The following is a 27,105-nucleotide window of genomic DNA, read 5'->3' as shown; positions in this document are numbered from 1 at the left end:
ACAGAGAATATCATTAAAATACCCTCTGCGTCAAGATACCCAATGCACATATGTTGAATTAGCCTACATAAAATATCTCATCGTTTAATAATCCTACATTTTATCATAATGTGCTTTACGGTTTTATAACACTATAGAAAATGATGACTGACTATATAAGATATTATTTAGTTGCGCCACAACATATCTACAAATAATATGTAATAAAACAATTAGAAATTGGCATGAAATAAATGCAAATGTAGTCTAGTTAATTCTATATGTTGTGCTGTAGATAAGTGGCCACAATGTGGAATACTGTGGCTCCTCTACGCTAGAGGTCGCTCTAAAGTCGTCACCATGTTTTTGTAAACAGAGTGAAAGATGGCGGAGTCAGGGGAACCCAAGGCAACATGTACTTTTCTATTTAAAAAGTCTACCAAAAAATGCAACGCTCGGAAGAGAAAAGCCAGTGACAGCGACAAAGGTGAGCTACAGTGTTTGAGTCTAGCTCAGTGTTGTTTCAAAAGCTAACCAAAAGACTGCATTGTGCATGAAAACAATGGCTATTAGTAATAGTCCTCGAGCTAGCTATTGTAGCTAACGAACTTGCAAGTGGCCGAGTACTGTAAACACGGAAAAGTCCCACTCACATACTGATACTTGCCTCATTGCCTCCTCCATTGTCAGATAGCAACAGTGACGAAGACAAGAATGCCGTCGTCAGAAAAGAAAAAAAGACGGGTTCAGCAAACCCTATGATTCAAAGGGTAACGTCGCATGACTGACTACAAACGAATCAGTCTTTATACGAAACATTTTTTTATAGTGTGAAATCATTCTTCTCTTCTCCCCAGACAAAAAAAGTAGAGAGGGAGGAGGTGTCATCTGCTGAAAGTGACGAGGAGAAAGAAAGAAAGAAAGTCACTGTTGCTTACAAGTCCACACGGTCAGCGGTGAGTTATTTTGAAAAAGACCTCTCCTCTACCCATTAATCTATTAACAATGTTTTGTATTTATACCCTACCTACCCATTTATTGCTCAGCCCCGTATAAAGCTATCGATCTCGTCCTCCTCCGTTCGCTGTGTATAGAAACCAGAGGGGCCAGATGACATGGGAGCAACTGCAATCTATGAGCTGGACACAGCAAAGGACAATGATGCTCAGGCCATCTTTGAGAGGAGTCAGAAGATCCAGGAGGCAAGACATCTGTCCCTTGTTGGAGGAACTTTGTTTCCTTCGTGTATCTACATCTTAGTATTGTATCATTTGCATTCTTCCCCCAGTTTTGTTGTAAATTGGGACAGCGTTGGTCCGCAAATGCTTAATAAGGGTCTCTATCCTCTCCCTCACCAGGAACTGACCGGTAAAGAGGATGATAAGATCTACAGAGGAATGAACAACTACAAAAAGCACATCAAGCCCAAAGACTCCACCATGGGAAATGCATCCTCTGGCATGGTCAGGTGTGGATGCATGTTATGTGACAGAGTAAAGTTGAAATGTCTTGGGGAAAGTTTTAATTGTTTTTGCTATGTATTTGCATCATCAATGTTTTCTCTTTTCTTTTGTCAGGAAGGGCCCAATCCGGGCCCCAGAGCACCTGAGGGCCACAGTGAGGTGGGACTACCAGCCAGACATCTGCAAGGACTACAAAGAGACTGGCTTCTGTGGCTTTGGAGGTAAGTGGGATTTTGCTGGAAGGTTGCATCCCCCAATGTCGAGCTTTGCATAGGTCCTCCTTTCCCAACTTGAATTAATCATCTGTGGAAGTCTCTGAAAGTCTCCTTTGTGTGTTTCTTTTCCCCTCTTAGACAGCTGCAAGTTCCTCCATGACCGCTCAGACTACAAACATGGCTGGCAGATTGAGAGGGAGCTGGACGAGGGGCGCTATGGGGCCAACGGTGAGATCACAACAGGGAAGAAACACAAGGCTGTGTAGATTTAAGATTCATCAGATTAGAGAGTTGATGTGTGTGATACAGCTGTTCAGTAATGTGTGGTCTGTGTGTAGATGATGAGAACTACGAGGTGAGCAGTGACGAGGAGGACATGCCCTTCAAATGCTTCATCTGCCGGGAGTCCTTTAAGAACCCCGTCATCACCAAGTAAGACAATGCTCCTTTAAGTGTGTGTAGAGAAACTTCCAGCTAATCAAACCACTCATGTCTTGTCTCCCGCAGGTGTCGGCACTACTTCTGTGAGACCTGCGCGCTTCAGCACTACCGCAAGTCCCAGCGCTGCTATGTGTGTAACGTCCAGACCAACGGCGTCTTCAACCCAGCTAAAGGTGAGGATAACGCATCTCAATTACCATGGTCAGCATAGTGGTATGGCATGTACATTAGGGAATGGCCTTGGATGGTCCACCAAAGCATCACTTTGAGCTAGGAAAACAAAACTAAAGCAGCTTGTTGTTGACTATGGAGCATATGTTGCCTGACTCCTCAAGCTGAATTCCTCCTCTGCTCTATCGTTAGCTACATACTTCAGTCTGAGACCGCAATCATTTAAGTTAAAATGAGTGGTGTTGTACAAGATCATCAGCAATTGTATAATCTCTAACCAATGACACATTTTCTAAATGTTGCTTTACCCACGTGTGTTCTGGCCCAACCATAGGTTTTTGGGACCAGACAGTCTAGAATGTATTTCCATTCTAGAAATCTTAGGGGAGGTACTCGGCTCCAGAAACTCGTGTCCAATGGCATGGCGTTTGGCCGGAGCAAGGAGTTTTGGTAGACAGGCAAGAGCTTATGCACATCGGGTAAAGGACTAGTCCTACAGTTAGTCAAATAGAAAAAGCTCACTGAATATTCATGCCCGAGGCTGTGTAAGGCAGAGTGGAGTTATTGAGCTCCAGGCAGTAGCCCTAAGTGTTCTCTCTCTACAGAGCTGGCAGCCAAGATCGCCAAACACCAAGCCATGCTAGACCAGCCACCCTCTGATGAAGAAGATTAGCAACCTACTGTAAATACACACCTGTCCAATTCCATCAGTGTCTGTCTCCTCTTTATTGTTTCATTGTGTCAATGTCAAGCCTACCGGAATAAAACTCGATTTTTAAATAGCTTTTGAGTGATTACTTACAATGACAGTGAGAGCTGAGGTGAAAGGTATTTATTATCATCAAGTAAAATAGTTGACACTCCCAACACTTTCCCTTCGTGAAACCCAGACAAACTATCTGAAACAAGCACCATTGTAACATTCACTTTTTTGCAGGACATAAATGTCCAATAACAGGAAGGTTAATCAAATACATGGACCTCAGTTGGCACAGTCTAGTGTTAACTTGCTTTGCCATCTTCAGTTGAGGGTTTCAGGAAGAAAGAGATTTTTCTTCCCTCCTGTAAAACTGATGGTTCAGTATGAGAGCCTTTTCTCAGCTGTGAGGAAATACAAACACTGTCTGGTTCGTGATAGCCTTGGACAAACTTCTGGAATCTTCCATCTGTTGTGCTGGCTAGGTGGCTGATTGGGTCAACCCTTGGTAATGCGGTCAGTAAGTCAGTTCCTGGTCTTGGTAATGTCAACAGATGGCTCTAGATAGGGTCAAGTACAGCTCAGATCAAATAAGAGGTAGAGTCTCTCTGCTCTAGCTGTAATGGAACATCTCCATTGGCAAGTGAAAGAGCTGACTGGACATACTCCCCCATACGGTTCTTCGATGGGTCCAGAGCTTTAGTACAATCTGGAGAGATGTGTGCGTGAGAGGAATTGGGTGTCAGTCAGTCCAAGGGTCTGTCTGCTCATGCATCTAATAGACTAGAGCGATAGCAAGGAGGTGAGATGGCAGCTGGCTTTTAAACCCAGTCAAAGGGAGGAGAAACTGCTTAGTTTGAATTATTTACATGGACCATTTAATTAGAACAAAGCGTGTCTTCTCAGAGCATCTCCTGTTAACCTCTTGGTTACTACACACACACACACACACACACACACACCTCTCTCCTGTTCCTCTGTGGTCAGAAGTCCCAGTCATCCACATCCATGTGGCTGAGGCCAGACTCCAGGCTGGCCAGTCCAGAGGCAGCGTCCTGAGGCTGGGTACTCTCAAAGCCCGTGATGGGCGTTACGGGCCGGAACAGCTCAGGCAGAGCCTCCGATGGCCGACGCTTGATCTTGGGAAGAATGGAAAGAAGTCTCATTGGAATTCTAATAATCAAATGTGACTGAATGAAGCCATTATGACTTAAATGTTGTACATTGATGTTGAGGGGGGAGGAACTAGATCCTACTGACCTGTTTGAAGAAGGAATGACCAATGAGAGCACTGGCTGAGGGTCTGAGGGGGGGAAATAAACAATTAAAATGAGCTAAAATTCATAAGACAATCAATGTGAGGACCAGCAGCCTAGCTTGGTGTGGTTCACCTCTTCTCTGGGTCCCTCTGTAGACACAGCTCCACAAAAGCATGGAAGTGGGCAGAGAAGGTACGACTGTAGGGGTGGCTCCCCGAGGAGGAGGGCTCTCCGTTAGAGTGGTGGGCCCCTCCGGTGCTGGGGCCCTCACAGATCCCAGAGTCAGCCCCAGAGCGGGAGGGCTTCATGGTCAGCTCCTCTGGGGGGATGGTGGTGGTGTCCAACAGACAGGGGACTGTCCCATTCAGCTTCTCCAGCAACATCTAAAAGACAGAGGACCACGAATAGGACAGAGGGGAGGAAGAGGAATGGAGAGAGAGGCCAGTCAAGTGAGGAGCAGAATATAGATCTTTCAGAATCAAGATAAGGTGAGGTGTTGATCAGGCCACTAGTCACCTGTGTGGCTGGCATGTCTTTGAAGGGCACATGTCCATTGGCTAGCTCACAGGCTGTGATGCCAAGACTGTAGATGTCTGACCGGAAGTCGTATCCCTGCAGATTCTGACATGCACACACACCAGGGTTGACCGATAGAAACAAACCAAGGTATTATAGTTTAAAAGCAAGGTATTGTATGGAGTTACCTGCTGCAGCACCTCTGGGCTGAGCCAGGGCAGCACCTTGATGCTATACTGGGGGAAGTCATGGACCACTCTCGCCCGCTGGCCGTGACGGATCAGACTGATGATGCTCCGCAGACCAGACATACACACCTGACCGTCTACCGAGATCAACACGTGGCTGGCCTTCACGCTCCTAAACACACAATTAGACGCCATGTCACAATCCTGCATGAAAAGTCCTGGGCCTGTGTGTACTTTGTACTTACCGGTGTACATAGCCCATGTGGTGGATGTAGTCCAGGGCTTTGAGCATGCCCAATAGGATGTAGGCGATGGCCAGCTCATTCATCCCATCAGTGAAGTGGCTGCTGATCAGGTCTCTGGCCGACCCTAGGACATGTTAGACACTACATTAGTCATTGAGAAAGCAGAGGACTGAATAGTAGGGTTAGGTGGAGACAAATTACCTTTGTGTGGGAATGGTAACTAGAGTACTCCGGTCTACATTTAGCTTTTGACTAGGACCAGAGTGGTGTAGTGTTACAGTCAGTGCTCTCCTGTCTGAATCCTCACCATAGGCCATGAAGGGAGAGATGACCCACAGCTCATTCTCTGCTATGAAGATGCTCCTGTAGGGCAGGATGCTGGAGTGGTGGAACAGCTTAGATACATGGAGCTCAGCCTGAGAGAGAGACAGAGATTAGACTGGGTTAGGTTTAATGGACAGAAAGGGAGATTACATTGAGTTATGTAATAGATACAACTTAGACAGACAGATGGGAGGTTGGATTACATAACAGGTGATGTCATAAAGCAAGGGATGAATTGTCACGAGAATTTTGTATCCCAATGATAATAACTAACAATCAATAAGCTTTGACCAATCCCCAAGGTTTGTAAGACACTGGGTTAATAATAATAATTAGTCAAAGACTCAGTTTCTGCAAAAGGTTCATACAGTTTATTCAGAGAATATTCTGAAGTCCATAATACAAAGACATCCATTTTATAGTTCACTCCTTACTTACGCACATACATCCACACAAACAGCAGATATCCTACGCACATACTTACACACGAACAGTAGGTGGGTTGTATCCCTCCCCAGAGTTCTCACCACTGTTTATCACTACCCAGCGCTGTCCGTTCCATTCCCCCGAGATTAGAGGAACATTGAAAATGACTCCCTGTCCTATCATAAGTTTCTCAGAGTTCTAGCCAGGTCGGGTAAAAACACAGTTGAATTGTTCTCTGTATTTTCTTAGACACACACATTTCTATCCCTCACCTGTCACTACCAAACCTTATTGGACTTACATTTAGTACTTTAATCATTCATTATACATGCTACATAAACTAATAATCACTAATAGTTAGGTTTCAGGGTGGAATTATTTAATCATTACCTTTAAGCATATAATTCCCTTATCATGAATGCATTCAGAGGGGAGGACTGAATGAGTGATTTAAAGACAAGGATGATTTGACTAATGTCTGTCTGCCTGGCAAAGGGAAATGTGACAGATGGATGGTAGAATGATAGATGGATGGTGACAGGTCCAGACCTGCAGGTAGTTGACCATTTCATTGGTGCAGGACTCCAGGTCAATCCGACGGATTGCTACGTGTTCCCCTGTGGGTCTGTATCTGGCAAGGTTGACGGTCATCAAGTCCTCCAGGCCTCGACCTAGCACAGCAAAACACACCACACCATTAGACTCGAGACAGGCGCACAAACAATGTATTCAACAACAAACACACAAAGGCCTTGGCAGCCAAGTCACTGGGGTTGGAAGCCTGAGACTGACTGACCTATGATGGTTAGGAGCTCATAGGCGCTGCTGTCAGGGAGGAAGCTTCCCATGGTGTCCCGCCGTGGGAGTGAGGTCAGGCTCTCGTGGCTGTCTTCATGGGCCTGGGTGGGAGAGGCGGCAGCAGGGAAGGAGTTAGCATTGGAAATGATAGCATATATTGGCCCTTAGTGTTGGGCGTTACTAGTGGCATTGTGAAAGTGGCCTGCAAAGGCTTGGTTAGACGTGATGGTTGATGCTAAATCATATACAGTCAGAACACAGAATGGAGTGTGTACAAGCAGTACCTCTAACTTCAGGTTTGAATTCTGTTGGTGGCAAATTATAAGCAAGAAGCTACATAATTTATCAATCATGCCTTCTCTAAACCTCATCACACCATAGTGCTTGAAATATTAACACTCATGGTAAGATACATGCAGAGTGGGTACCCCAAAATAATGTGTGTGTTCAGAAAGGAAGAGGCGAAGCAAGAGGTTGCACTATCGCCAAAATGTGTCCAAAATAAGCCCAATGCGTTTCTATGGGCTTATTTTGGATTTAAGCTAATTTCCTGCATTGCCGCCTTTGGAACAATGACTCCCATTGTTGGGCGGAGACGTGAGCATCTTGTGTATCATCTCAAACGACAAAATAGGGATCCAATAACAGTCTTAAAAAATGCTCAGAAATAAAACTATTTTCACTGTCAAAATGTTTGACTGGGAAAAAAAATGTATGCAAAAAATTACAAGGAGCACATGCTCCTAAATTAAAATGTAGGAACACATAGAAATGTAGGGGCACAATGAAAAATATCTGAGGTATTAATGACAAGAATTGCCAACAATTACAAAATAGTCTCTCCCCCCCCCCCCCCCCCCAACGGGCACTGGTGCTCCCAAATTAAAATTCCAGGTAACAGTAAAATATTTCTATGCATATGCGACCAAAATGGTACCACTGTAGAGCCCTGATATGGGGTGTTGTCCTAAACATACAGTTGAAGTCGGAAGTTTACATATACTTAGGTTGCCGTCATTAAAACTTGTTTTTCAACCACCCCACAAATTTCTTGTTAACAAACTATAGTTTTGGCAAGTTGGTTATGACATCTACTTTGTGCATGACACAAGCCAGTTTTCCAACAATTGTTTACAGACAGATTATTTCACTTAATCACTAATCATTCCAGTGGGTCAGAAGTTTACATGCATTAAGTTGACTGTGCCTTTAAACAGCTTGGAAAATTCCAGAAAAGGGTGTCATAGCTTTAGAAGCTTCTGATAAATGATGTCAATTAGCCTGAGTCAATTGGAGGTGTACCTGTAGATGTATTTCAAGGCCTACCTTCAAACTCAGTGCCTCTTTGCTTGACATCATGGGGAAATCAAAAGAAATCAGCCAAGACCTCAGAAAAACTATTGTAGACCTCCACAAGTCTGGTTAATCCTTGGGAGCAATTTCCAAACGCCTGAATGTACCACGTTCATATGTACAAACAATAGTACGCAAGTATAAACACAATGGGACCACGCAGCCGTCATACCGCTCAGGAAGGAGACGCGTTCTGTCTCCTAGAGATGAACATACTTTGGTGCGAAAAGTGCAAGTCAATCCCAGAACAACAGCAAAGGACTTTCTGAAGATGCTGGAGGAAACGGGTACAAAAGTATCTATATCCACAGTAAAACGAGTCCTATATCGACATAACCTGAAAGGCCGCTCAGCAAGGAAGAAGCCAGTGCTCCAAAACCGCCCTAAAAAAGCCAGACTACGGTTTGCAACTGCACATGGGGACAAAGATCGTACTTTTTGGAGAAACTGTTTGGCCATAATGACCATCATTTTCAGACAAGAGAACGACCAAAGGGGGCGGTGTTGCAATCTACTGCAGAGATTGCCTGGAGAGTTCTGTCCTGCTATCCAGGTCTGTACCCAAACAATTTGAACTTCTACTTTAAAAAAAATCCACCTCTCCAAAAACAAGTCTCTCACCGTCGCCGCCTGCTATAGACCCCCCCGGCCCCTAGCTGTGCTCTGGACACCATATGTGAACTGATTGCCCCCCATCCATCTTCAGAGCTCGTGCTACTAGGTGACCTAAACTGGGACATGCTTAACACCCCAGCCATCCTACAATCCAAGCTTGATGCCCTCAATCTCACACAAATTATTAATGAACCCACCAGGTACAACCCCAAAGCCGCAAACACTGGCACCCTCATAGATATCATCCTAACCAACCTGCCCTCTAAATACACCTCTGCTGTTTTCAACCAAGATCTCAGCGATCACTGCCTCATTGCCTGCACCCGTAATGGGTCAGCGGTCAAACGACCTCCACTCATCACTGTCAAACGCTCCCTGAAACATTTCAACGAGCAAGCCTTTCTAATCGACCTGGCCCTGGTATCCTGGAAGGATATTGACCTCATCCCGTCAGTAGAGGATGCCTGGTTATTTTTTTTAAATGCCTTCCTCACCATCTTAAATAAGCATGCCCCTTTCAAAGAAATGTAGAACCAGGAACAGATATAGCCCTTGGTTAAGGGCAGTCAGGTCTGGGGAGAACCAACACAAAAATATCCTGTGGCGTTCTGCATTAGCATCGAACTACCCCCGCGATATGCAACTTTTCAGGGAAGTTAGAAACCAATACACACAGGCAGTTAGAAACGCTAAGGCAAAATTTTTCAAACAGAAATTTGCTTCCTGCAACTCAAACTCTAAAAAGTTCTGGGACATTGTAAAGTCCATGGAGAATAAGAACACCTCCTCCCAACTGCCCACTGCACTGAGGATAGGAAACTCTGTCACCACCGATAAGCCCACTATAATTGAGAATTTCAATAAGCATTTTTCTACAGCTGGCCATGCTTTCCACCTAACTACCCCTACTGCATTCAACAGCACTGCACCCCCCCACAGCTACTCGCCCAAGCCTCCCCCATTTCTCCTTCTCCCAAATCCATTCAGCTGATGTTCTGAAAGAGCTGCAAAATCTGGACCCCTACAAATCAGCTGGGCTTGACAATCTGGACCCTTTCTTTCTAAAATTATCTGCCGAAATTATTGCAACCCCTATTACTAGCCTGTTCAACCTCTCTTTCGTGTCGTCTGAGATTCCCATAGATTGGAAAGCAGCTGCTGTCATCCCCCTCTTCAAAGGAGGTGACACTCTTGACCCAAATTGCTACAAACCTATATCCATCCTACCCTGCCTTTCTAAGGTCTTTGAAAGCCAAGTCAACAAACAGATTACCGACCATTTCGAATCCCACCGCACCTTCTCCGCTATGCAATCTGGTTTCAGAGCTGGTCATGGGTGCACCTCAGCCACGCTCAAGGTCCTAAACGACATCGTAACCGCCATCGATAAGAAACAATACTGTGCTGCCGTATTCATTGACCTGGCCAAAGCTTTTGACTCTGTTAATCACCACATCCTCATCGGCAGACTCAGTAGCCTTGGTTTCTCAAACGATTGTGTCGCCTGGTTCACCAACTACTTCTCTGACAGAGTTCAGTGTGTCAAATCGGAGGGCCTGCTGTCCGGACCTCTGGCAGTCTCTATGGGGGTACCACAGGGTTCAATTCTTGGCCCGACTCTTCTCTGTATACATCAATGATGTCGCTCTTGCTGCTGGTGAGTCTCTGATCCACCTCTACGCAGACGACACCATTCTGTATACTTCTGGCCCTTCTTTGGACACTGTGTTAACAACCCTCCAGACGAGCTTCAATGCCATTCAACTCTCCTTCCGTGGTCTCCAACTGCTCCTAAACACAACTAAAACTAAATGCATGCTCTTCAACCGATCGCTGCCTGCACCTGCCCGCCTGTCCAGCATCACTTCTCTGGACGGTTCTGACTTAGAATTTGTGGACAACTACAAATACCTAGGTGTCTGGTTAGACTGTAAACTCTCCTTCCAGACTCACATCAATCATCTCCAATCCAAAGTGAAATCTCGAATTGGCTTCCTATTTCGCAACAAAGCATCCTTCACTCATGCTGCCAAACATACCCTCGTAAAACTGCCCATCCTACCAATCCTCGACTTCGGCGATGTCATTTACAAAATAGCCTCCAATACCCTACTCAACAAGCTGGATGCAGTCTATCACAGTGACATCCGTTTTGTCACCAAAGCCCCATATACTACCCACCACTGCGACCTGTACGCTCTCGTTGGCTGGCCTTCGCTTCATAATCGTCGCCAAACACATTGGCTCCAGGTCATCTACAAGACCCTGCTAGGTAAAGTCCCCCCTTATCTCCGCTCACTGGTCACCATAGCAGCACCCACCTGTAGCACGCGCTCCAGCAGGTATATCTCTCTGGTCACCCCTAAAGCCAACTCCTTTGGTCGTCTCTCCTTCCAGTTCTCTGCTGCCAATGACTGGAACGAACTACAAAAATCTCTGAAACTGGAAACACTTATCTCCCTCACTAGCTTTAAACACCAGCTATCAGAGCAGCTCCCAGATCACTGCACATAGCCCATCTATAATTTAGCCCAAACTACTACCTCTTCCCCTACTGTATTTATTTAGCTCCTTTGCACCATATTATTTATATTTTAACTTTTTGTTTTACTTGCTATACTTTATTTACTTTGCCACCATGGCCTTTTTTGCCTTTACCTCCCTTATCTCACATCATTTGCTCGCATTGTATATAGTCTTATTTTTTTCTACTGCATCATTGATTGTATGTGGTTTTACTCCATGTGTAACTCTGTGTTTTTGTATGTTGTCGAACTGCTTTGCTTTATCTTGGCCAGGTCGCAATTGTAAATGAGAACTTGTTCTCAACTTGCCTACCTGGTTAAATAAAGGTGAAATAAAATTTAAAAAAATATATATATATATAATAATCATTATGTTTGAAAATGGGGAGGCTTGCAAGCCGAACACCACCATCCCAACTGTGAAGCACAGGGGTGGCAGCATCATGTTGTGGGGGTGCTTTGCTGCAGGAGGGACTGGTGCACTTCACAAAATAGATGGCATCATGAGGAAAGAAAATGTGGATATATTGAAGCAACATCTCAAGACATCAGTCAGGAAGTTAAAGCTTGGTCGCAAAAGGGTCTTCCAAATGGACAATGACCCCAAGCATACTTCCAAAGCTGTGGCAAAATGGCTTAAGGACAACAAAGTCAAGGTATTGGAGTGGCCATCACAAAGCCCTGACCTCATCCAATAGAAAATTTGTGGGCAGAACAAAAAAAAACGTGTGCAAGCAAGGAGGTCTACAAACATGACACAGTTACACCAGCTCTGTCAGGAGGAATGGGCCAGAATTCACCCAACTTGTGGAAGGCTACCCGAAACGTTTGACCCAAGTTAAACAATTTAAAGGCAAATACTAATTGAGTGTATGTAAACTTCTGACCCACTGGGAATGTGATGAAAGAAATAAATCATTCTTTCTATTATTCTGACATGTCACATTCTTAAAAAAAAGTGGTCATCCTAACTGACCTAAGACAGGGAATTGTTACTAGGATTCAAATTTCAGGAATTGTTAAAAACTGAGTTTAAATGTATTTGGTTAAGGTGTATGCAAACTTCTGACTTCAACTGTATTAGGTTATTAATAAAAAAATATATGCAGTAACAGCATAATAACCATTTCTCTACCAATTTCCAGCCAGCATTGCGAGGTATATGCCCTTCACGTTAAATCACTCAGACGGGGTTGCCATGCATTGCCAAAAATGGAACACATGGAACTCGATCCATTCCATTCAACTCCAGTTCACAACCATTGGTGGATCCAGAGATTTCCACAACAGTGACACATTAGACATGAGCAAATAACCAGTTGCTCATAACCTCTGCTTTCTAGTAAGTGAGAACTACAGTGAACACAGGCAACAGACAAAGTGTCCACACTTCAGACTTAAACTACTTCACAAACATGAAACAGGCTTGGTCAAAATTTGTGAGGACTTTCAGTGAAGAACAACAGAAACCATAAATCAAATAGTAACACCATGTTAAGACCACACTGAGGTTCCTAAGGGCCCATTAAGGCCGGCTTTACAGGGAGATCATCTGTCAGCTGAGACCAAACAGCCGTTTTCCGTGACAGCCGTAAAAGACAAGTACAGGTCAATTAAGCCTGGTAGTTACAGATGACCCGTCATTGCCCACTCTAAAAGACACAAACTGTGGTCAACTTTATGAATCAGGAAGGACTGTTTTGAACTCTGGAGCAACCGATGGAGCCATCAGGTAACAAGTAGTATTAATGGGCTGATCCATCTATCCACTTATACTGATCACATATTTTTTTCCATCAGACTTGACAACCTCGGTTGGGTTAGAGGAGAGAGCAACAATGTCTCATCAAGAGGACGTCACTACTGTAAGCTCCATCAATCTCCCAACTCCCCCAATAGGAAACCCTGGTGGGTGAAGTAGGATGGGCCTCAAAATATAAAGCACATACAGCACAGCATTGTGAATCAGATGCCCATGCACAAAAGCACACAGGGCTTGTGAATTCATTCACGTTGGCTCCACCCTCACACACAGGCAGATGGAACGATCGAGAGCCGTGACTGGAGTACCGCACTTACTTTCCTGTGAGAGCTTCCCTGAGCTTGCTCTGTGGTAGAGAAACCACATCAATGACAAACAAACACAAGAGAAGGATCTGTGTTTAGAGCAGCTCAGGAACCATTAGGTACACTGTAAGTGTAAAGTATAGCATGTGGTGTTTGTTGTAGGAGTCAGATCAATGCTGCTAGCTGGCTCCCATAACAAGGAGGATTCAGTTTAGGCTAATTAGATAACTCTGATGCATCTGTTAAATCAGTGAGGAATCAGTCAAGCAGGATCGAGTGATTATGCATTGCCATGGGAACAGGAAACAGCCAAAACCAAACTTGAAATCAAGCGTATGAACGAACACAGAACAATTATGCAATGTGAGCTGATCGCACAGAAATATGAAGATAATGCTAAGCTTGATAGTGAAGCCACCCCCCCAGCTATTCAGTTCCTCTCTATGTAAACCGATTCTTCAACCACTGATAAATTGACAGTGCTTTCCTGTCCTCATGTTAGTGTCTAATAAGACCCACATACTGTAGAAACATCTCTTTGAACCTGCCTCATCCCCACCACACTTGTTACCCTTAAAATATGATTTCCATAATAAATATTTGACCAAGGTATCATGTCAACTTCGTATATACTACAAAGACCGACGGCGCAACAGAATATTAATCTGACATGCAGTATTCTGAGGCTGCACATTTACTGCATTGATCAAGTCTGCCAGACAAGGAGACATCACACTGGAACAAACTCTCTTCATGGCACACATGTAAGGTACAGTGAGACATTTGACACCTGTAGAACATTTAAGCAAGCAGTAGCTCTTATGTGTCCTGAATCTATGTGGGAGACAGAGGTATCCAGCCACATATTGCCAAAGAACCAATGCTGATTGGATTCCGTAGGTTTAAATTGTATTATACCAATTGTTTGTTAGAGTGTGTTGCCTTTTAAAAACTGCGCAATGCAATATCTTGTTTTGAAAGCAAAGCTGCTCTTAGGATATAACTAGCAGGTTCTGTATGAGGGTTGGGCATCTTCATAGCTGATAGGTATTGTGTGTAAGCAGCAGTTGATTGGGGAAGCCTTTTCAGCATAACCTTTGACCTTACCTCCAAAAAACTCAAAATCCCTCAGGCTCTCCACACTCAATTTCTCTGAGACCCAGCGCTGGGATTGAGAGAGGGAGAAAGAAAGAGACAGATAGGGCAGATACCACAGGTCAATCACTTCTCCAATAACTGATCATTGCTGTGGCACTGACCGGTAAGGATTCAGCACAAGTATTTGATACATTTTCTAGACTGAGTTCTAACGCCAACCGGCAGGGGAGCGCTAAAAGAGTTTACTCACCAGAAAAGACATGGATCTGTCGATTGTGGCAGCTAGAACCGCTGAAACCCCATCCGGAAAAAAATCCCTCCGAAATAAATACTAACACAGTAACAGAGGAAAGGTAACACGTTAACGTTACTTCGCTATGAACAAGACATGTAGCTAACTATAACCTACATATTGCCTATAGAATAATTTAAATTGTAATGTTAATGTGAAAACTATTTCACAAATAGTATAATAGATAGGCCCAAAAACATTGTATTAGCAGGACTACTAGCCAACGTTAGCTAGCTACAGTAACATATAGCTATGTATAAAATAATAATAACGTTAGCGTGGCTAGCTTACGCTACCTTTTTCATTACATTAAACAACACAAATTAGCTAGGTAGCTATATAAACCACGATAGCTAGTAACTTACCTGTATGTTAACTTGAAGGAATAGCTCGCTAATATCTGGTGGAGCGAGTTTGTTAGCTACCATTTTCAACAAACAACTATTATCGAAAAGGGGCGGTAACTAATGTCACATGTTTGCGTTGATTGGTTCGTTGTTGTGAGACACAATCCGTCGCGCGTAAACTACGTCTACACACGGTAATGACGCAAAACACTTTCGAGTCGCGCAGAGAGATTTGGCAGTGGTAAACAGATCTTTCTTGGTGGTGAAAACAGGTAAATAAACAGTACATGAATCCATGAGGTTAGTTTATAGTGTATAACGTACACTAGATTTAACTGCTTTTGCAAATATCCTTTGACAAGCCATATTTGCTCAGTCAATCTTTTGTCACACACCCACTCGTCGTGCTGCTGCGGCCCTAGAGAAGCGTAACATGCTAACGTTAGCTAGTTTAATGTAGCCAATTAATGAGATCCAAACATTAGCTAGACACAGATTAATGCAATATTTTATATCTACATTTGCCAGAAGCCACAGATAATCTTTGACATCCCCCAGACAGTGATTTACGAGATGATTAGCATTTAGCAGACGTTTGTGGGTGACACAAGGCCTGCGATGAATGGACTGGAATGCAACAGCAGTGTACAACAGTCAAATACCAAATTTGATGTTCTTTCTTTTCCCCTTGCTTCTGTAGGACAGCTATGAACTGGAGCAAGGGTGGCCCAAGTGGTAAGCGAGGGTTCGGTTTTGGAGGATTTTCCCTTGGTGGTGGTGGTGGTGGAGGAGGAGGAGGAAAGAAAGAAGAACTGCGCGTGCCTCAGAAATCCCACACGTCCTTCGGAGGCGCAGGGACAGCTGGAGGTTATGGCAAGAACCAGCAACTCCCTGCATTCTACAAGATAGGAACAAAAAGAGCAAATTTTGATGAAGAGAATGCGTGAGTATAGACTTTCCTTTAGGGTGTATGATCAACCAGTTATGCAGGATGTATTAGATTGATTTCAATGACATTTGACTGGTGATAACTTTCCTAACCCATTCCCAGGTATTTTGAAGATGATGAAGAGGAGTCAAGCATCACAGATTTGCCATATATCCCAGCTGAGAACTCCCCCACACGGCAACAATTCCAGTCTGGAGGGGGCTCAGACAGTGAGGATGATCCTCTGGATGCCTTCATGGCCCAAGTGGAGGTGAGTCAAGGATTCCCCTCTTAGACCTGGATCATGTAGGAATATACACATTTTCTCCATAGTTCGTCTGTTTAAAATCTGGGGCTATTGTCACAGAGCTTTTGGGAAATATTGCAGAGGGGTATATTGTTCACCCTCTTGTCTGCTTTAGGACCAAGCAGCTAAAGACATGAAGAAACTGGAGGAAAAAGAGAAGGAAAAGAAGGTTGAAAAGTAAGATCCCTTCAATTTCTACCCCTTAAGCTTAGGGCCTTCAAAATTACCTTGTCAATAATATAAGTACAAATATTATTAGCAAAGGCCCTATTCAAGGCCACCAGGCAGGCAGGTGTAGTACATTCTTCCCATGCACCTGTGTATTGATTTGCACATATTTCCATGGTAATTAGTCAAGTGTCAAAATTATTAATATATTCTCATCCCAAAACTCTAGCGTGTTATTAAGATACTGTAGATATAAAGTTCCCACTTCAACTGCAATCATTCACCACTGTGGAGCAAAGATATGTCTCATTTGAAATAATCTGTCTTGCCATTCAATTACCTTAAATTTCCCCTGTTGGTCCATACTGTAGGTAACTAATCAAGCCTGCCTTGCATGGCGACTTTGTAGGGAGGGGATAAGCGTGACATTAGACAGGTTGTGGGGAATCATGGGTGAACAAACGAGTCGCAGGGAAGTTTTTTTTTCTCCGCTTGTTTTTACAGGGGTATACGTGATGACATTGAAGAGGAAGATGAACAAGTAAGTGATCCATCCAACGTTCCTAATTTACTACTGATCAGAGAGCCTCCAGACCCCAACCTCCCCTCCCGACCCATCTATGGCCAAGTCTCACCACCTACCACATCTCTCACTCTTTTTTTCTCTCTTTTACTCTCTCGCTCTCTCACACTATGCTAACAAACCCAATTGCAGGTTGAATCCTTCGCCCTATACTTCTTGGATATCTACATGCATACTTGTGGTGTCAATTCTATATATTTTTTAAATATACCCATGCCTAAACTAAGCATGTTGATTAATAGTTTATCATCTCTTTTCAAATATGCCATACTGTAATGAAGGTTTACTATTAACTGTTGCTGTTCTTACTACTTTGTGAAGGGGGGGTTATAAAATCTGACACTGTGATCAATTTCAGCCCGAATAACGCAAAGACTGGTTTAAACTGAGTGTTAAAACATAAACTGGCTTAGACTCCGACATTGATATGGGCGATCATCAGAGCATTTTGCCATTGACTGTATTTGAATGTATATCCCCCGGTTATGAGAGTGGTAAGAGTGCCTGCATGAATGTGTGCTACATTAGGCGTTTAAGCTGACTCTGGTTGACTCATGCGGCTGTGCTCTGTGCAGGAAGCCTACTTCCGCTACATGGCAGAGAATCCCACAGCTGGGCTGACCGCAGAGGATGAGGATGAGAACATAGACTATGACAGTGATGGGAATCCCATTGCCCCCACCACTAAGAAGATCATCATGCCCCTGCCCCCGATGGACCACTCTGAGGTAACAGCTGCATACTGCACCTATCTGAGCCAAGAGGCAAGAAGTCATATGTTATCTTGTCAATTTGAGTTTTTATTTTATTTTAGTGTCTGAGGTCCTACATTTATGTCATCCCCTTATAGATTGACTACCCACCTTTTGAGAGGAACTTCTACAACGAGCATGAGGAGCTTCTCAGCCTGACAGGCACAGAGGTGTTTGAGCTGAGACACAAACTCAACCTGCGGGTAAGTGTCCGGAGAAGGAAACGCACACATACAACCACATCTAAACCCAACCACACAATCCTAGCCAACATACCACTTACAGACAACTGTTGTATGATCCCATTGTCTCTTTAACCGAAAGCCTCTTGTCTATTTATTTTGCTTCATTGACTTTGGCAGGTATCTGGTGCCGCCCCTCCTAAACTCTCCACCAGCTTCGCCCACTTTGGGTTTGACGAGCAGCTGATGCACATAATCCGCAAGTCGGAGTACACTCAGCCAACACCTATTCAGTGCCAGGTACCTAAGCAGTTTGTTTCCTAGGTCTTTTTTTTGGTACTTTCATATTGCTTTAGTAGCAAATAGGCCTCACCTGTATTTTCTTCCTCATCTGTCCTGTAGGGAGTTCCCATTGCCCTGAGTGGACGTGACATGATTGGCATTGCGAAAACTGGTAGTGGCAAGACTGCAGCCTTCATCTGGCCCATGCTAGTTCACATCATGGACCAGAAGGAACTGGAGACTGGAGAGGGGCCCATCGCAGTCATCGTGTGCCCCACCAGGGAGCTCTGTCAGCAGGTAAGACAGCCAGGGAGAGATGGGTCAGGAACAAAACATTTCCATGACAAAAAGTTGATTTGGCCCCTGAAAATGATGGTTGTGCTCCCTAGATCCACGCGGAGTGTAAGCGTTTTGGGAAAGCCTACTCCCTGCGCTCGGTGGCGGTGTATGGAGGAGGCAGCATGTGGGAGCAGGCCAAGGCTCTTCAGGAGGGGGCAGAGATAGTTGTGTGCACCCCGGTAAGAGCTCTAGTTGACAATCACTGTGGTAGACTGTGTTTAGTCTTTATGTATTGGAGGAAAAGAATCCCCTGCGGTCATTTCACTTATTGGGTTGTGTATGTTGTTGTTCACACAGGGTCGTCTGATTGACCATGTGAAAAAGAAGGCCACCTCTCTGCAGAGAGTGACATACCTGGTGTTTGATGAGGCAGATAGAATGTTTGATATGGGCTTTGGTAAGTTGGCTTTCCCTTTTTGATTTTGTTCCCAATGACCACTAGGCCCAGAAGATTGTTCACTGAAATTGGTTTGACGCCTATTTATATTATATACTTTTGGAAACTTTTTTCAGAGTATCAAGTGAGATCCATTGCCAGCCATGTCCGACCTGATCGACAGAGTAAGTGTGTGTATGTGTGCATGTACACTTGTTAGAGGCTTTAGATAAGACAACCTCATCCTATGAACCTTAACTTTACTCCTGTCCTCACAGCTCTTCTGTTCAGCGCCACCTTCCGTAAGAAGATTGAGAGGCTGGCTAGAGATATCCTGGTGGACCCCATCCGTGTGGTGCAGGGAGACATCGGGGAGGTAAGACCCGTGGCTCTTCTCACACCATCTGATTGCAACTTCTATAATTTATTTAAAGTTCTACAGCTGGCAGCAGAACATTTTCTAGAGTTTAGTCATCTAAAGCTCTTCAAACCTCCATCCTTCCTCCCCAGGCCAATGAGGATGTGACCCAGATAGTGGAGATCATGCCCAGTGGGGTGGAGAAGTGGGGCTGGCTGACCCGCCGCCTGGTGGAGTTCACCTCCTCTGGCTCTGTACTTATCTTCGTCACCAAGAAGGCCAACTGTGAAGAGCTGGCCACCAACCTGACCCAGGAGGGCCACAGCCTGGGCCTGCTGCACGGAGACATGGACCAGAGTGAGAGGAACAAGGTCATCGCTGACTTCAAGAAGAAGAGTCTGCCCGTGCTGGTGGCCACCGACGTGGCAGGTGAGGTGGGGGTGGGCTGCAGACGAGGGGGTGGGGAATGAATGTGGCACAACATTCCAATCATCAGAGATCTGTGTATGATTACACAGACACTGACAATGATTTGATTGTTTTTGCCTGAATTCCAGAGCGCCTACATACTTGTCATTCTATCATTCACTTCTTCTTTGTCATTTCCTCCCTAGCCCGTGGTCTGGATATCCCTTCAATACGTACAGTAGTGAACTATGACGTGGCTCGGGACATCGACACACACACACACCGAATTGGCCGAACAGGTCGTGCTGGAGAAAAGGGTGTTGCCTACACCCTTCTCACCAGTAAAGACACATCATTTGCAGGAGACCTTGTGCGTAACCTGGAGGGAGCCAATCAAAGCGTCTCTAAGGAACTGATGGACTTGGCAATGCAGGTAAGACATTCTACATGTCCCTGACTGACCGTTGAGGACGGCTATGGAAAGGTTCATTTTATATGACGTCTTTGCTGACCTGCTTTGATGTATTCCTCTCAGAATCCCTGGTTCAGGAAATCACGCTTCAAGGGCGGCAAAGGGAAGAAGCTAAACATTGGAGGAGGTGGTCTGGGCTACAGAGAGAGACCAGGATTGGGAGCTGAAAGTTCTGTGAGTTGGCCATGTCTATTTGTAACATAAATTGTGTTATTTGTAGTGTTTTATCTTTTTGGTAGATCAGTGGCCTAATAGTGTAACTCTTGGTGATTGTTGACAGTTAGTTGTTTCTCCAGGAGCGTAGTGGTGGTGCTGCCATGGGTAACTATGAGGGCTACAGCAAGCCTACCGGAGCCATGGGAGACCGCATGTCAGCAATGAAGTCAGCCTTCCAGGTAACTAAACTGTCACTCACTCTCTATTCTGTTAGCTTTAAATTATCCCTTTTTCTCATTAATTATTTCTGTACGTCTAGAAGTCCCTCTTTAATCGTTGTATGCGTCTATTTTTCCCCAGTCTCAGTATAAGAACCACTTTGTGGCAGCGTCCGGCATGGTTCCTAAACTCACCACTAAGTCCAGTAGCTCTTCAGGCTGGACCAGTGCTGGAAGTCTGAGCTCTGTCCCCACCGGGGCCCCTGAGGGCCCAGACCGGCCCCGTGGGCCCCCCTCCTTAGCCATGGCCCCTCCAGCAGCCCTCGGCATGGGCACCAAGATGGCAGGCTTCACCAGCGCCGGCTCCCTGAGCTCTGTCTCAGACAGCCAGGCCACTGCTCCTCAGGGGTATGCCACCCCACCCTCACCCAGGGAAGGGCCCCGTGACAGACATGGTGATGACAGGAGTCGCCATGGAGATGGCCACTATCGTGACAGGAGAGACAGGAGCGAGCGGCACAGTGGCGGGGGGGAGCGGGACCGCTATGGTGAGCGGGACCGCCACGCAGACCGCGACAGATACGGGGACAAGGATCGCCATGGCAGCAGCGGGCGCCATGGCGATAGTCGTAATGGAGACGGAAGTAGAAGGGACAGGGAGCGAGACGATTGTAGAGGTGACAGGGAGAGTGGAGACAGGGCAGGGAGTGAAGGAAGGGGGGACAGAGCTGAGGGGAGGGGAGACCGAGAGGAAGACGGCTTTGCAGTCCCAGATCCACCAAAACGCAAAAAGAGTAGGTGGGACAACTAAAGCACAAAACACATCACCTGAAAAGCAACCAACCAACTGTTCTTAGATGAGCATGCCTAGTCTGTAGATGCACAGCTGGTCATTTCAGCTGAAACATGCACAGAATTTCAAGGGTTAATGTGTGAACCGACCCTACTGCGCGGTCTAAATGCAAGGGGAAAGATATGCTATCCTGCATTGGTTGGGGATTCAGTAACATGGCTCCTGATTGTCAGCTTGTCTGAAGAAGTGTTGAGATTTTGGATAGAGTTCCAATCTACTGTGCATGGAGAAAAAAATCTACTGTAAATATACCATCCAGAAAGTTTTAACCTCACCATAAGTGGGATGATCAATCTTTCTGGTCAATAGAAGGGAGCAGTGGAGCTGTTATGCAGTCCTGACGCCACAGAAAACACCTGTGATTGAGATGTCTGTTGTATTCTTACGTCCTTTCTCACTGGACAACCCCTGTCGTTCTAGTTAAACTCTTAGCCCTGAGTAACCCATTACAGCCCTAAGGGACTAAATGTGAGTGTGTATTATCAACCCACGTTAATGACAGATCTCCTTTTTATAAGTGTACTACTTCCTGTGAATCCGTCTGTGTTTGTGAACTTTGCATCTTGTATTCACTTCTTAGTAAAGTGCCTCTGTCACTTAGGTGTTTTTTATGCTTTTGAAAGTGGAGTGTATGTAAAATGTATTTGTTCATTTTTGTGTGAGGCTATGCTTGAGTTCATTCACAGGAGGATGTCAAGTATTTTTTATAAAAAAAATGGTTTTGGCAGTTTATTTTGTTTGTCTATAGTTTCCTTTTCTGTTTGTAATTTGTCAATGGCAGTTCTATAAGTGTGCATTCTAAACTTAGCTACATCTGACACAGCCGTTCTGAACTGTAATAAACATAAATCCACTTGGTCCCACATTTGTCACCACTCACTACGTTTGGACACCTGATATTGTAGAAGTGGTTATATGCTAGTGAAAAACTGAACTCTCAAACTCCATAACATTCTGTTTCAAAAGCTTCCATTTTGGAATCGGCTTCTGTCTTGAAAATGACTAGTCTTAGGCAGGAAAATACCCATGAGGTTCTCTGTTATATATATATCTGTAATTTGCACACAAGATGTGACATGAACAGCTGTCATTGTGAGGATATAATTGGCAATTCCTTTTTGCATCTAACCCTTGATGCATTTTTGCTCCTCAGTGTACATGTAACTTCCATAGACAATAGGGTTAAGACTGAGCAGATACATGTGAAAAAACAATGGTCTAATTTTTGTTAATAAAATCATGTGGTTTTTAGTTGTGTCTTTTTGGGTGGTTTGTAGGGTACCTTTTTAGAAGGTATCCAGAGCCAGCCACAACTCTGGGTGCATCTCTTTCCTCACACATATGGAGAATCTCAATTGCAATCTCCTTGTATCCGCTCTCCTTGCCACCTCCTCAAAACCCATTGGATGAGAAATCCAGAGGTCCCTCCCCTCTGATCTTCTCTTCCAATGGGTTTTGAGGAAGCGGGAGGGTGTGAGGAGTATGCAATTGAGAAAAGGCCATGTTCTTCTGATTGACCACGTGAGAAAGAATGCCACCACCCGGAAGAGAGTGATATTCCTGGTGTTTTAGCTAGCAGATCCGACCCACTTGCTTACAGCTGAACTGGAGTAGGACAGGCCTCCTGTTTAGATTAACACACTCTGCTGGTTACTGGTGTTTGTGAGGCAGATCCCATGTTTGATATGGGCTTTGGTGAGTTGACTGCCTTTACTTTACCAAAGACTGGTCTGTATTTTGTCACCTATTTATATATTCTTTTGGTATCCTTTTTCAGAGTATCAAGTGAGGTCCAACGCCAGCCATGTCCAGCCTGATCGACAGAGTAAGTGTGTGCCTGTGTAAGGAAGTATCTTAATTGCATACTCCTCGCGTCCCCTCTTCGGTGGGGTTTAACGGCAGTTGGCATCCAATATGTTGCATTACAGTCCCCAACTGGACTATAGTATAAATCCATTATACTTTGTGATAGAAAATACTAAATAAAATAAAAACACCCTTCAACAAACCATACACTCATTAAAAACCCACTAGCCCATTCCACTACTTTGACCCTATCTGCTCCTACACCATGCCAACGGCCTGAGAGGACGGGACACCACCACTCAACACACACTGTAACTCTTCTGAAGTCAAATCTCATACAACCAAATACTTCTCTGCAGCTGCCACCAGAACATCTATTTTTTTGTTACGGAAGTATATATCACTCGTTGGCCTATCCCTCTTGGCTGGCACAGATCTACTACTCACAGGGATCCTGCCAGGATCCCTCACCCTTGACCCATCCTCCTCTACTTTCTTCACAGCCTCAGCATATGCCACCTCAACCCGCCTCTCTCGCACCGGACACTTCCAATCCCTAGCAACATGGGCACCCCTACAGTTGCACACACAACTTTTTCCACAGAATCTACACAATCCTCTGTCCCATGCCCTCTTGCACACTTCCCACATCTTGGAATCTCCCTCCTACACACTGGTGTGACATGACCATAAATGTGGCACCTGAAACACTGCAGTGGAATCGGCACGAAAGCTCTAACAGGATAACTGATATATCGTAACATGACTTTGGCAGGTAAAGACTCTGATTCAAAAGGACAGACTGTGACACCTCTGTTTTCATCTCCTTCCCAAAACCCATTAGAAGAGGTCAGAGAGGAGGGACCCTTTGCTTTCTCATCCAATGGGTTTTGAGGAGGGAGGACTCGAGGAGTATGCGACTGAGATTCTCCCTATGTGCCCATGTACACTTGTTAAAGGCACAGGGTGAATTTACACAGGCAGCTCCATTCAGATTTTTTTCTCTCACTAATTGGTCTTTTGACCAATCAGATCAGCAATGAAAAAGATCTGATGTGAAAATATTTGATTGGTGATTGGTTAAAAATATCATAATTGGGCTCCCTGTTTAAACGCAGCCTTAGTGTACAAAACCCCTCCTACCTGGAGGGGAGTCTGCTACCTATTGGTCGCCACACACCTCAGTCAATGTAATCAACCAAATCACGTCCACCTGAAAGAGGCGGGACTACCTCTTTAAATATCCCCACCTGCAATAACTAGCCCCTTTCAAACCGAACCAGCATGGAACACTTACCCATAAATGAAGCCATAAAGACCAAGCCTGTTTTCTTGAAGACCTACCAGGAGGCCTACCAAGCGCCGTACCATATGGTCTACTAAATGACCTGCCAATCGGCTACCCGCAGGCTACCTGCTACCTCCCCGCCGCAGGCTACCAGCTACACCCCACCAAGGTGCTCTCCTTCCAGTGGTCAATGTACCAAACCCCCCAGAGCGCTCCTCCTCCAGCTAGTCGCAGCCTACAGTACATTCAGAAAGTATTCATACCCCTTGACCTATTCCACATTTTGTTATTCAAAATAGGTGAGGATTTTTTGTTGTTGAGGATAATACCTCATGATGACAGTGAACAAAATATTTTACATTTATTTTGGCAAATGTATTGAAAATGAAATATAGAAATTTCATTTGCGTAAGTTGTTGACACCCCTGAGTCAATATTTTATAGAAGCACCTTTGGCACCGACTACAGCTGAGTCTTTCTGAGTAAGTCTCTAAGAGCTTTCTACACCTGGATTGTGCAACATTTACCTATATTCTCTTAAAATTTCTTCAAGCTCTGTCAAATTGGTTTTCAGGTCTTGCCATAGATTTTCAAGTAGATTTAAGTAAAAACTTTAACTCGGCCACTCTGGAACAGTCACTGTCTTATTGGTAAGCAACTCCAGTGTAGATTTGGCCTTGTTTTTAGGTTGTTGTCCTGCTGAAAGGTGAATTTATCTCCCAGGATCTTGTGGAACGCAGACTGAACCAGATTTTCCTCTAGGATTTTGCCTGTGCTTAGCTCAGTTATAAAGGATTGGTGTCCCACCTGCGGAACAGTTGAGCTAACGTAGGCTAATGTGATTAGCATGAGGTTGTAAGTAACACGAGAATTTCCCAGGATGTAGACATATCTGTTATTGGCAGAAAGCTTAAATTATTGTTAATCTAACTGCACTGTCCAATTTACAGTAGCTATTACAGTGAAATAATACCATACTATTGTTTGAGGAGAGTGCACAGTTCTGAACTTGAAAATGTATTAAAAAACAAATTAGGCACATTTGAGCAGTCTTGATACAACATTTTGAACAGAAATACAATAGTTAATTGGATCAGTCTAAAACTTTGAACATATACTGCTGCCATCTAGTGTCCAAAATCTAAATTGCGCCTGGGCTGGAATAATACATTATGGTTTTTCTCTTGCATTTCAAAGACGATGGTTGAAAGATGATGGTATTATCTTTCAACCCAGATCTAATGGGTTATAATCTCCTACATTAATTTAACATTTCCACAAACTTCAAAGTGTTTCCTTTCAAATGGTATCAAGAATATGCATATCCTTGCTTCAGGTCCTGTGCTACAGGCAGTTAGATTTGGGTATGTCATTTTAGGTAAAAATTGAAAAAAGGTTCCGATCCTCAAGATTACAAGCATACCCATAAGATGATGCAGCCACCAGTATGCTTGAACATATGGAGTGGTACTTGGTAAAGTATTGGATTTTCCTCAAACATAACACTTTGTATTCATGGCAAATTAGTTTGCCACTTTTTTTTGCTGTATTACTTTAGTGCCTTGTTGCAAACAGGATGCATGTTTTGGAATATTGTTTTATTATCTACAGGCTTCCTTCTCTTCACTGTCAATTAAGGTTAGTATTGTGTAGAAACTACAATGTTGTTGATCCATCTATAGTTTCTTCTATCACACCCATTATACTCTGTAACTGTTTTATAGTCACCGTTGGCCTCATGGTGAAATCTCTGAGCTGTTTCCTTCCTCTCAGGCAACTGATTGGGAAGGACACCTGTTTCTTTGCAGTGACTGCTGTGTATTGATACTGTCCAAAGTATACAGGTTGATCCAGAGCATCCCAAACATGCGCAGTGGGCAACATGTCTTGTGAGTATGCAGGCCCTGGAAGAACTGGGACATTTTAAGCTTCCAGGAATTGTGTACAGATCCTTGCAACATGGGGCCGTGTATTATCATGCTGAAACATGAGGTGATGGCAGCGGATGAATGGCACAACAATGGGCCTAAGGATTGTCATTCAAATTGCCATCAATAAAATGCAATTGTGTTCGTTATGCCTGCCCAAACCACAACCGCACCGCCACCATGGGGTACTCTTCTCAACGTTGACATCAGCAAACTGCTCACCCACATAATGTCATACACGTGGTCTGCGGTTGTAAGGCTGGTTGGTCGTATTGCCAAGTTCTCTCAAACGAGAAGAGAGAAAGAATTAGAAGGAGCATACTTAAATTCACACAGGACACCGGATGAGATAGGAGAAATACTCCAGATATAACAGACTGACCTTAGCCCCCCGACACAAACTATTGCAGCATAAATACTGGAGGCTGAGACGGTAGGGGTCGGGAGACACCTTGGCCCTGTCCGACGATACCCCCGGACAAGGCCAAACAGGCAGGATATAACCCCACCCACTTTGCCAAAGCACAGCCCCCACACCACTAGAGGGATATCTTCAACCACCAACTTACCATCCTGAGACAAGGCCGAGTATAGCCCACAAAGATCTTCCCCACGGCACGAACCCGAGGGGGGCGCCAACCCGGACAGGAAGATCACGTCAATGACTCAACCCACTCAAGTG

At 44.6% G+C, this 27,105-nt stretch overlaps 3 protein-coding genes across 7 annotated transcripts; 2 read left to right on the top strand and 1 right to left on the bottom strand.

Moving 5' to 3' along the window:
• The first annotated feature begins 323 nt into the window (after positions 1 to 323).
• Positions 324 to 3,049, top strand: LOC106601610 (E3 ubiquitin-protein ligase RNF113A). Its single transcript, XM_014193949.3, has 10 exons — positions 324 to 466; positions 670 to 749; positions 837 to 935; positions 1,074 to 1,181; positions 1,338 to 1,447; positions 1,557 to 1,663; positions 1,796 to 1,885; positions 1,996 to 2,089; positions 2,165 to 2,271; positions 2,875 to 3,049. Exons 1-10 carry the CDS (start codon positions 364 to 366, stop codon positions 2,940 to 2,942), a joined length of 966 nt encoding a protein of 321 aa, XP_014049424.1. The 5' UTR covers positions 324 to 363; the 3' UTR covers positions 2,943 to 3,049.
• Positions 3,050 to 3,086: 37 nt separating this feature from the next.
• LOC106601607 (STE20-related kinase adapter protein alpha) lies at positions 3,087 to 15,149 on the bottom strand. 3 transcript variants are annotated; one of them, XM_082972170.1, is made up of 13 exons: positions 15,038 to 15,149; positions 14,631 to 14,711; positions 14,390 to 14,447; positions 13,295 to 13,323; positions 6,721 to 6,823; positions 6,474 to 6,595; positions 5,482 to 5,590; positions 5,175 to 5,298; positions 4,930 to 5,101; positions 4,742 to 4,846; positions 4,358 to 4,608; positions 4,227 to 4,269; positions 3,087 to 4,105 (listed from the first exon to the last, which is right to left on the bottom strand). In XM_082972170.1, exons 1-13 carry the CDS (start codon positions 15,098 to 15,100, stop codon positions 3,950 to 3,952), a joined length of 1,416 nt encoding a protein of 471 aa, XP_082828296.1. In that variant the 5' UTR covers positions 15,101 to 15,149; the 3' UTR covers positions 3,087 to 3,949. The 3 variants fall into 3 exon arrangements, with proteins under 3 accessions (XP_082828296.1, XP_082828303.1, XP_082828308.1); XM_082972177.1 differs by having other exon boundaries at positions 14,631 to 14,671; positions 15,038 to 15,117; XM_082972182.1 differs by lacking the exons at positions 13,295 to 13,323; positions 15,038 to 15,149 and having other exon boundaries at positions 14,631 to 14,713.
• On the top strand, positions 14,648 to 22,652 carry LOC106601605 (ATP-dependent RNA helicase DDX42). Of its 3 annotated transcripts, none has more exons than XM_014193941.3 (18): positions 14,648 to 14,733; positions 15,720 to 15,962; positions 16,071 to 16,218; positions 16,370 to 16,431; positions 16,927 to 16,963; positions 17,581 to 17,733; positions 17,856 to 17,960; positions 18,120 to 18,239; positions 18,342 to 18,518; positions 18,611 to 18,739; positions 18,858 to 18,957; positions 19,074 to 19,121; positions 19,215 to 19,312; positions 19,447 to 19,723; positions 19,909 to 20,135; positions 20,238 to 20,348; positions 20,471 to 20,569; positions 20,691 to 22,652. In XM_014193941.3, the coding sequence occupies exons 2-18, from the start codon at positions 15,727 to 15,729 to the stop codon at positions 21,357 to 21,359; spliced, it is 2,796 nt and encodes a 931-aa protein (XP_014049416.2). In that variant the 5' UTR covers positions 14,648 to 14,733; positions 15,720 to 15,726; the 3' UTR covers positions 21,360 to 22,652. The 3 variants fall into 3 exon arrangements, with proteins under 3 accessions (XP_014049416.2, XP_014049415.2, XP_082828289.1); XM_014193940.3 differs by lacking the exon at positions 14,648 to 14,733 and adding an exon at positions 15,190 to 15,291; XM_082972163.1 differs by lacking the exons at positions 14,648 to 14,733; positions 15,720 to 15,962; positions 16,071 to 16,218; positions 16,927 to 16,963 and having other exon boundaries at positions 16,368 to 16,431.
• Positions 22,653 to 27,105: the final 4,453 nt, after the last annotated feature.

This window comes from Salmo salar, chromosome 03, assembly GCF_965601325.2.
Source record: "Salmo salar chromosome 03, fSalSal1, whole genome shotgun sequence".
NCBI lineage: Eukaryota > Metazoa > Chordata > Actinopteri > Salmoniformes > Salmonidae > Salmo > Salmo salar.
The sequence above is the reverse complement of the archived record's forward strand: the minus strand, read 5'-3'. Positions and strand labels throughout refer to the sequence as shown.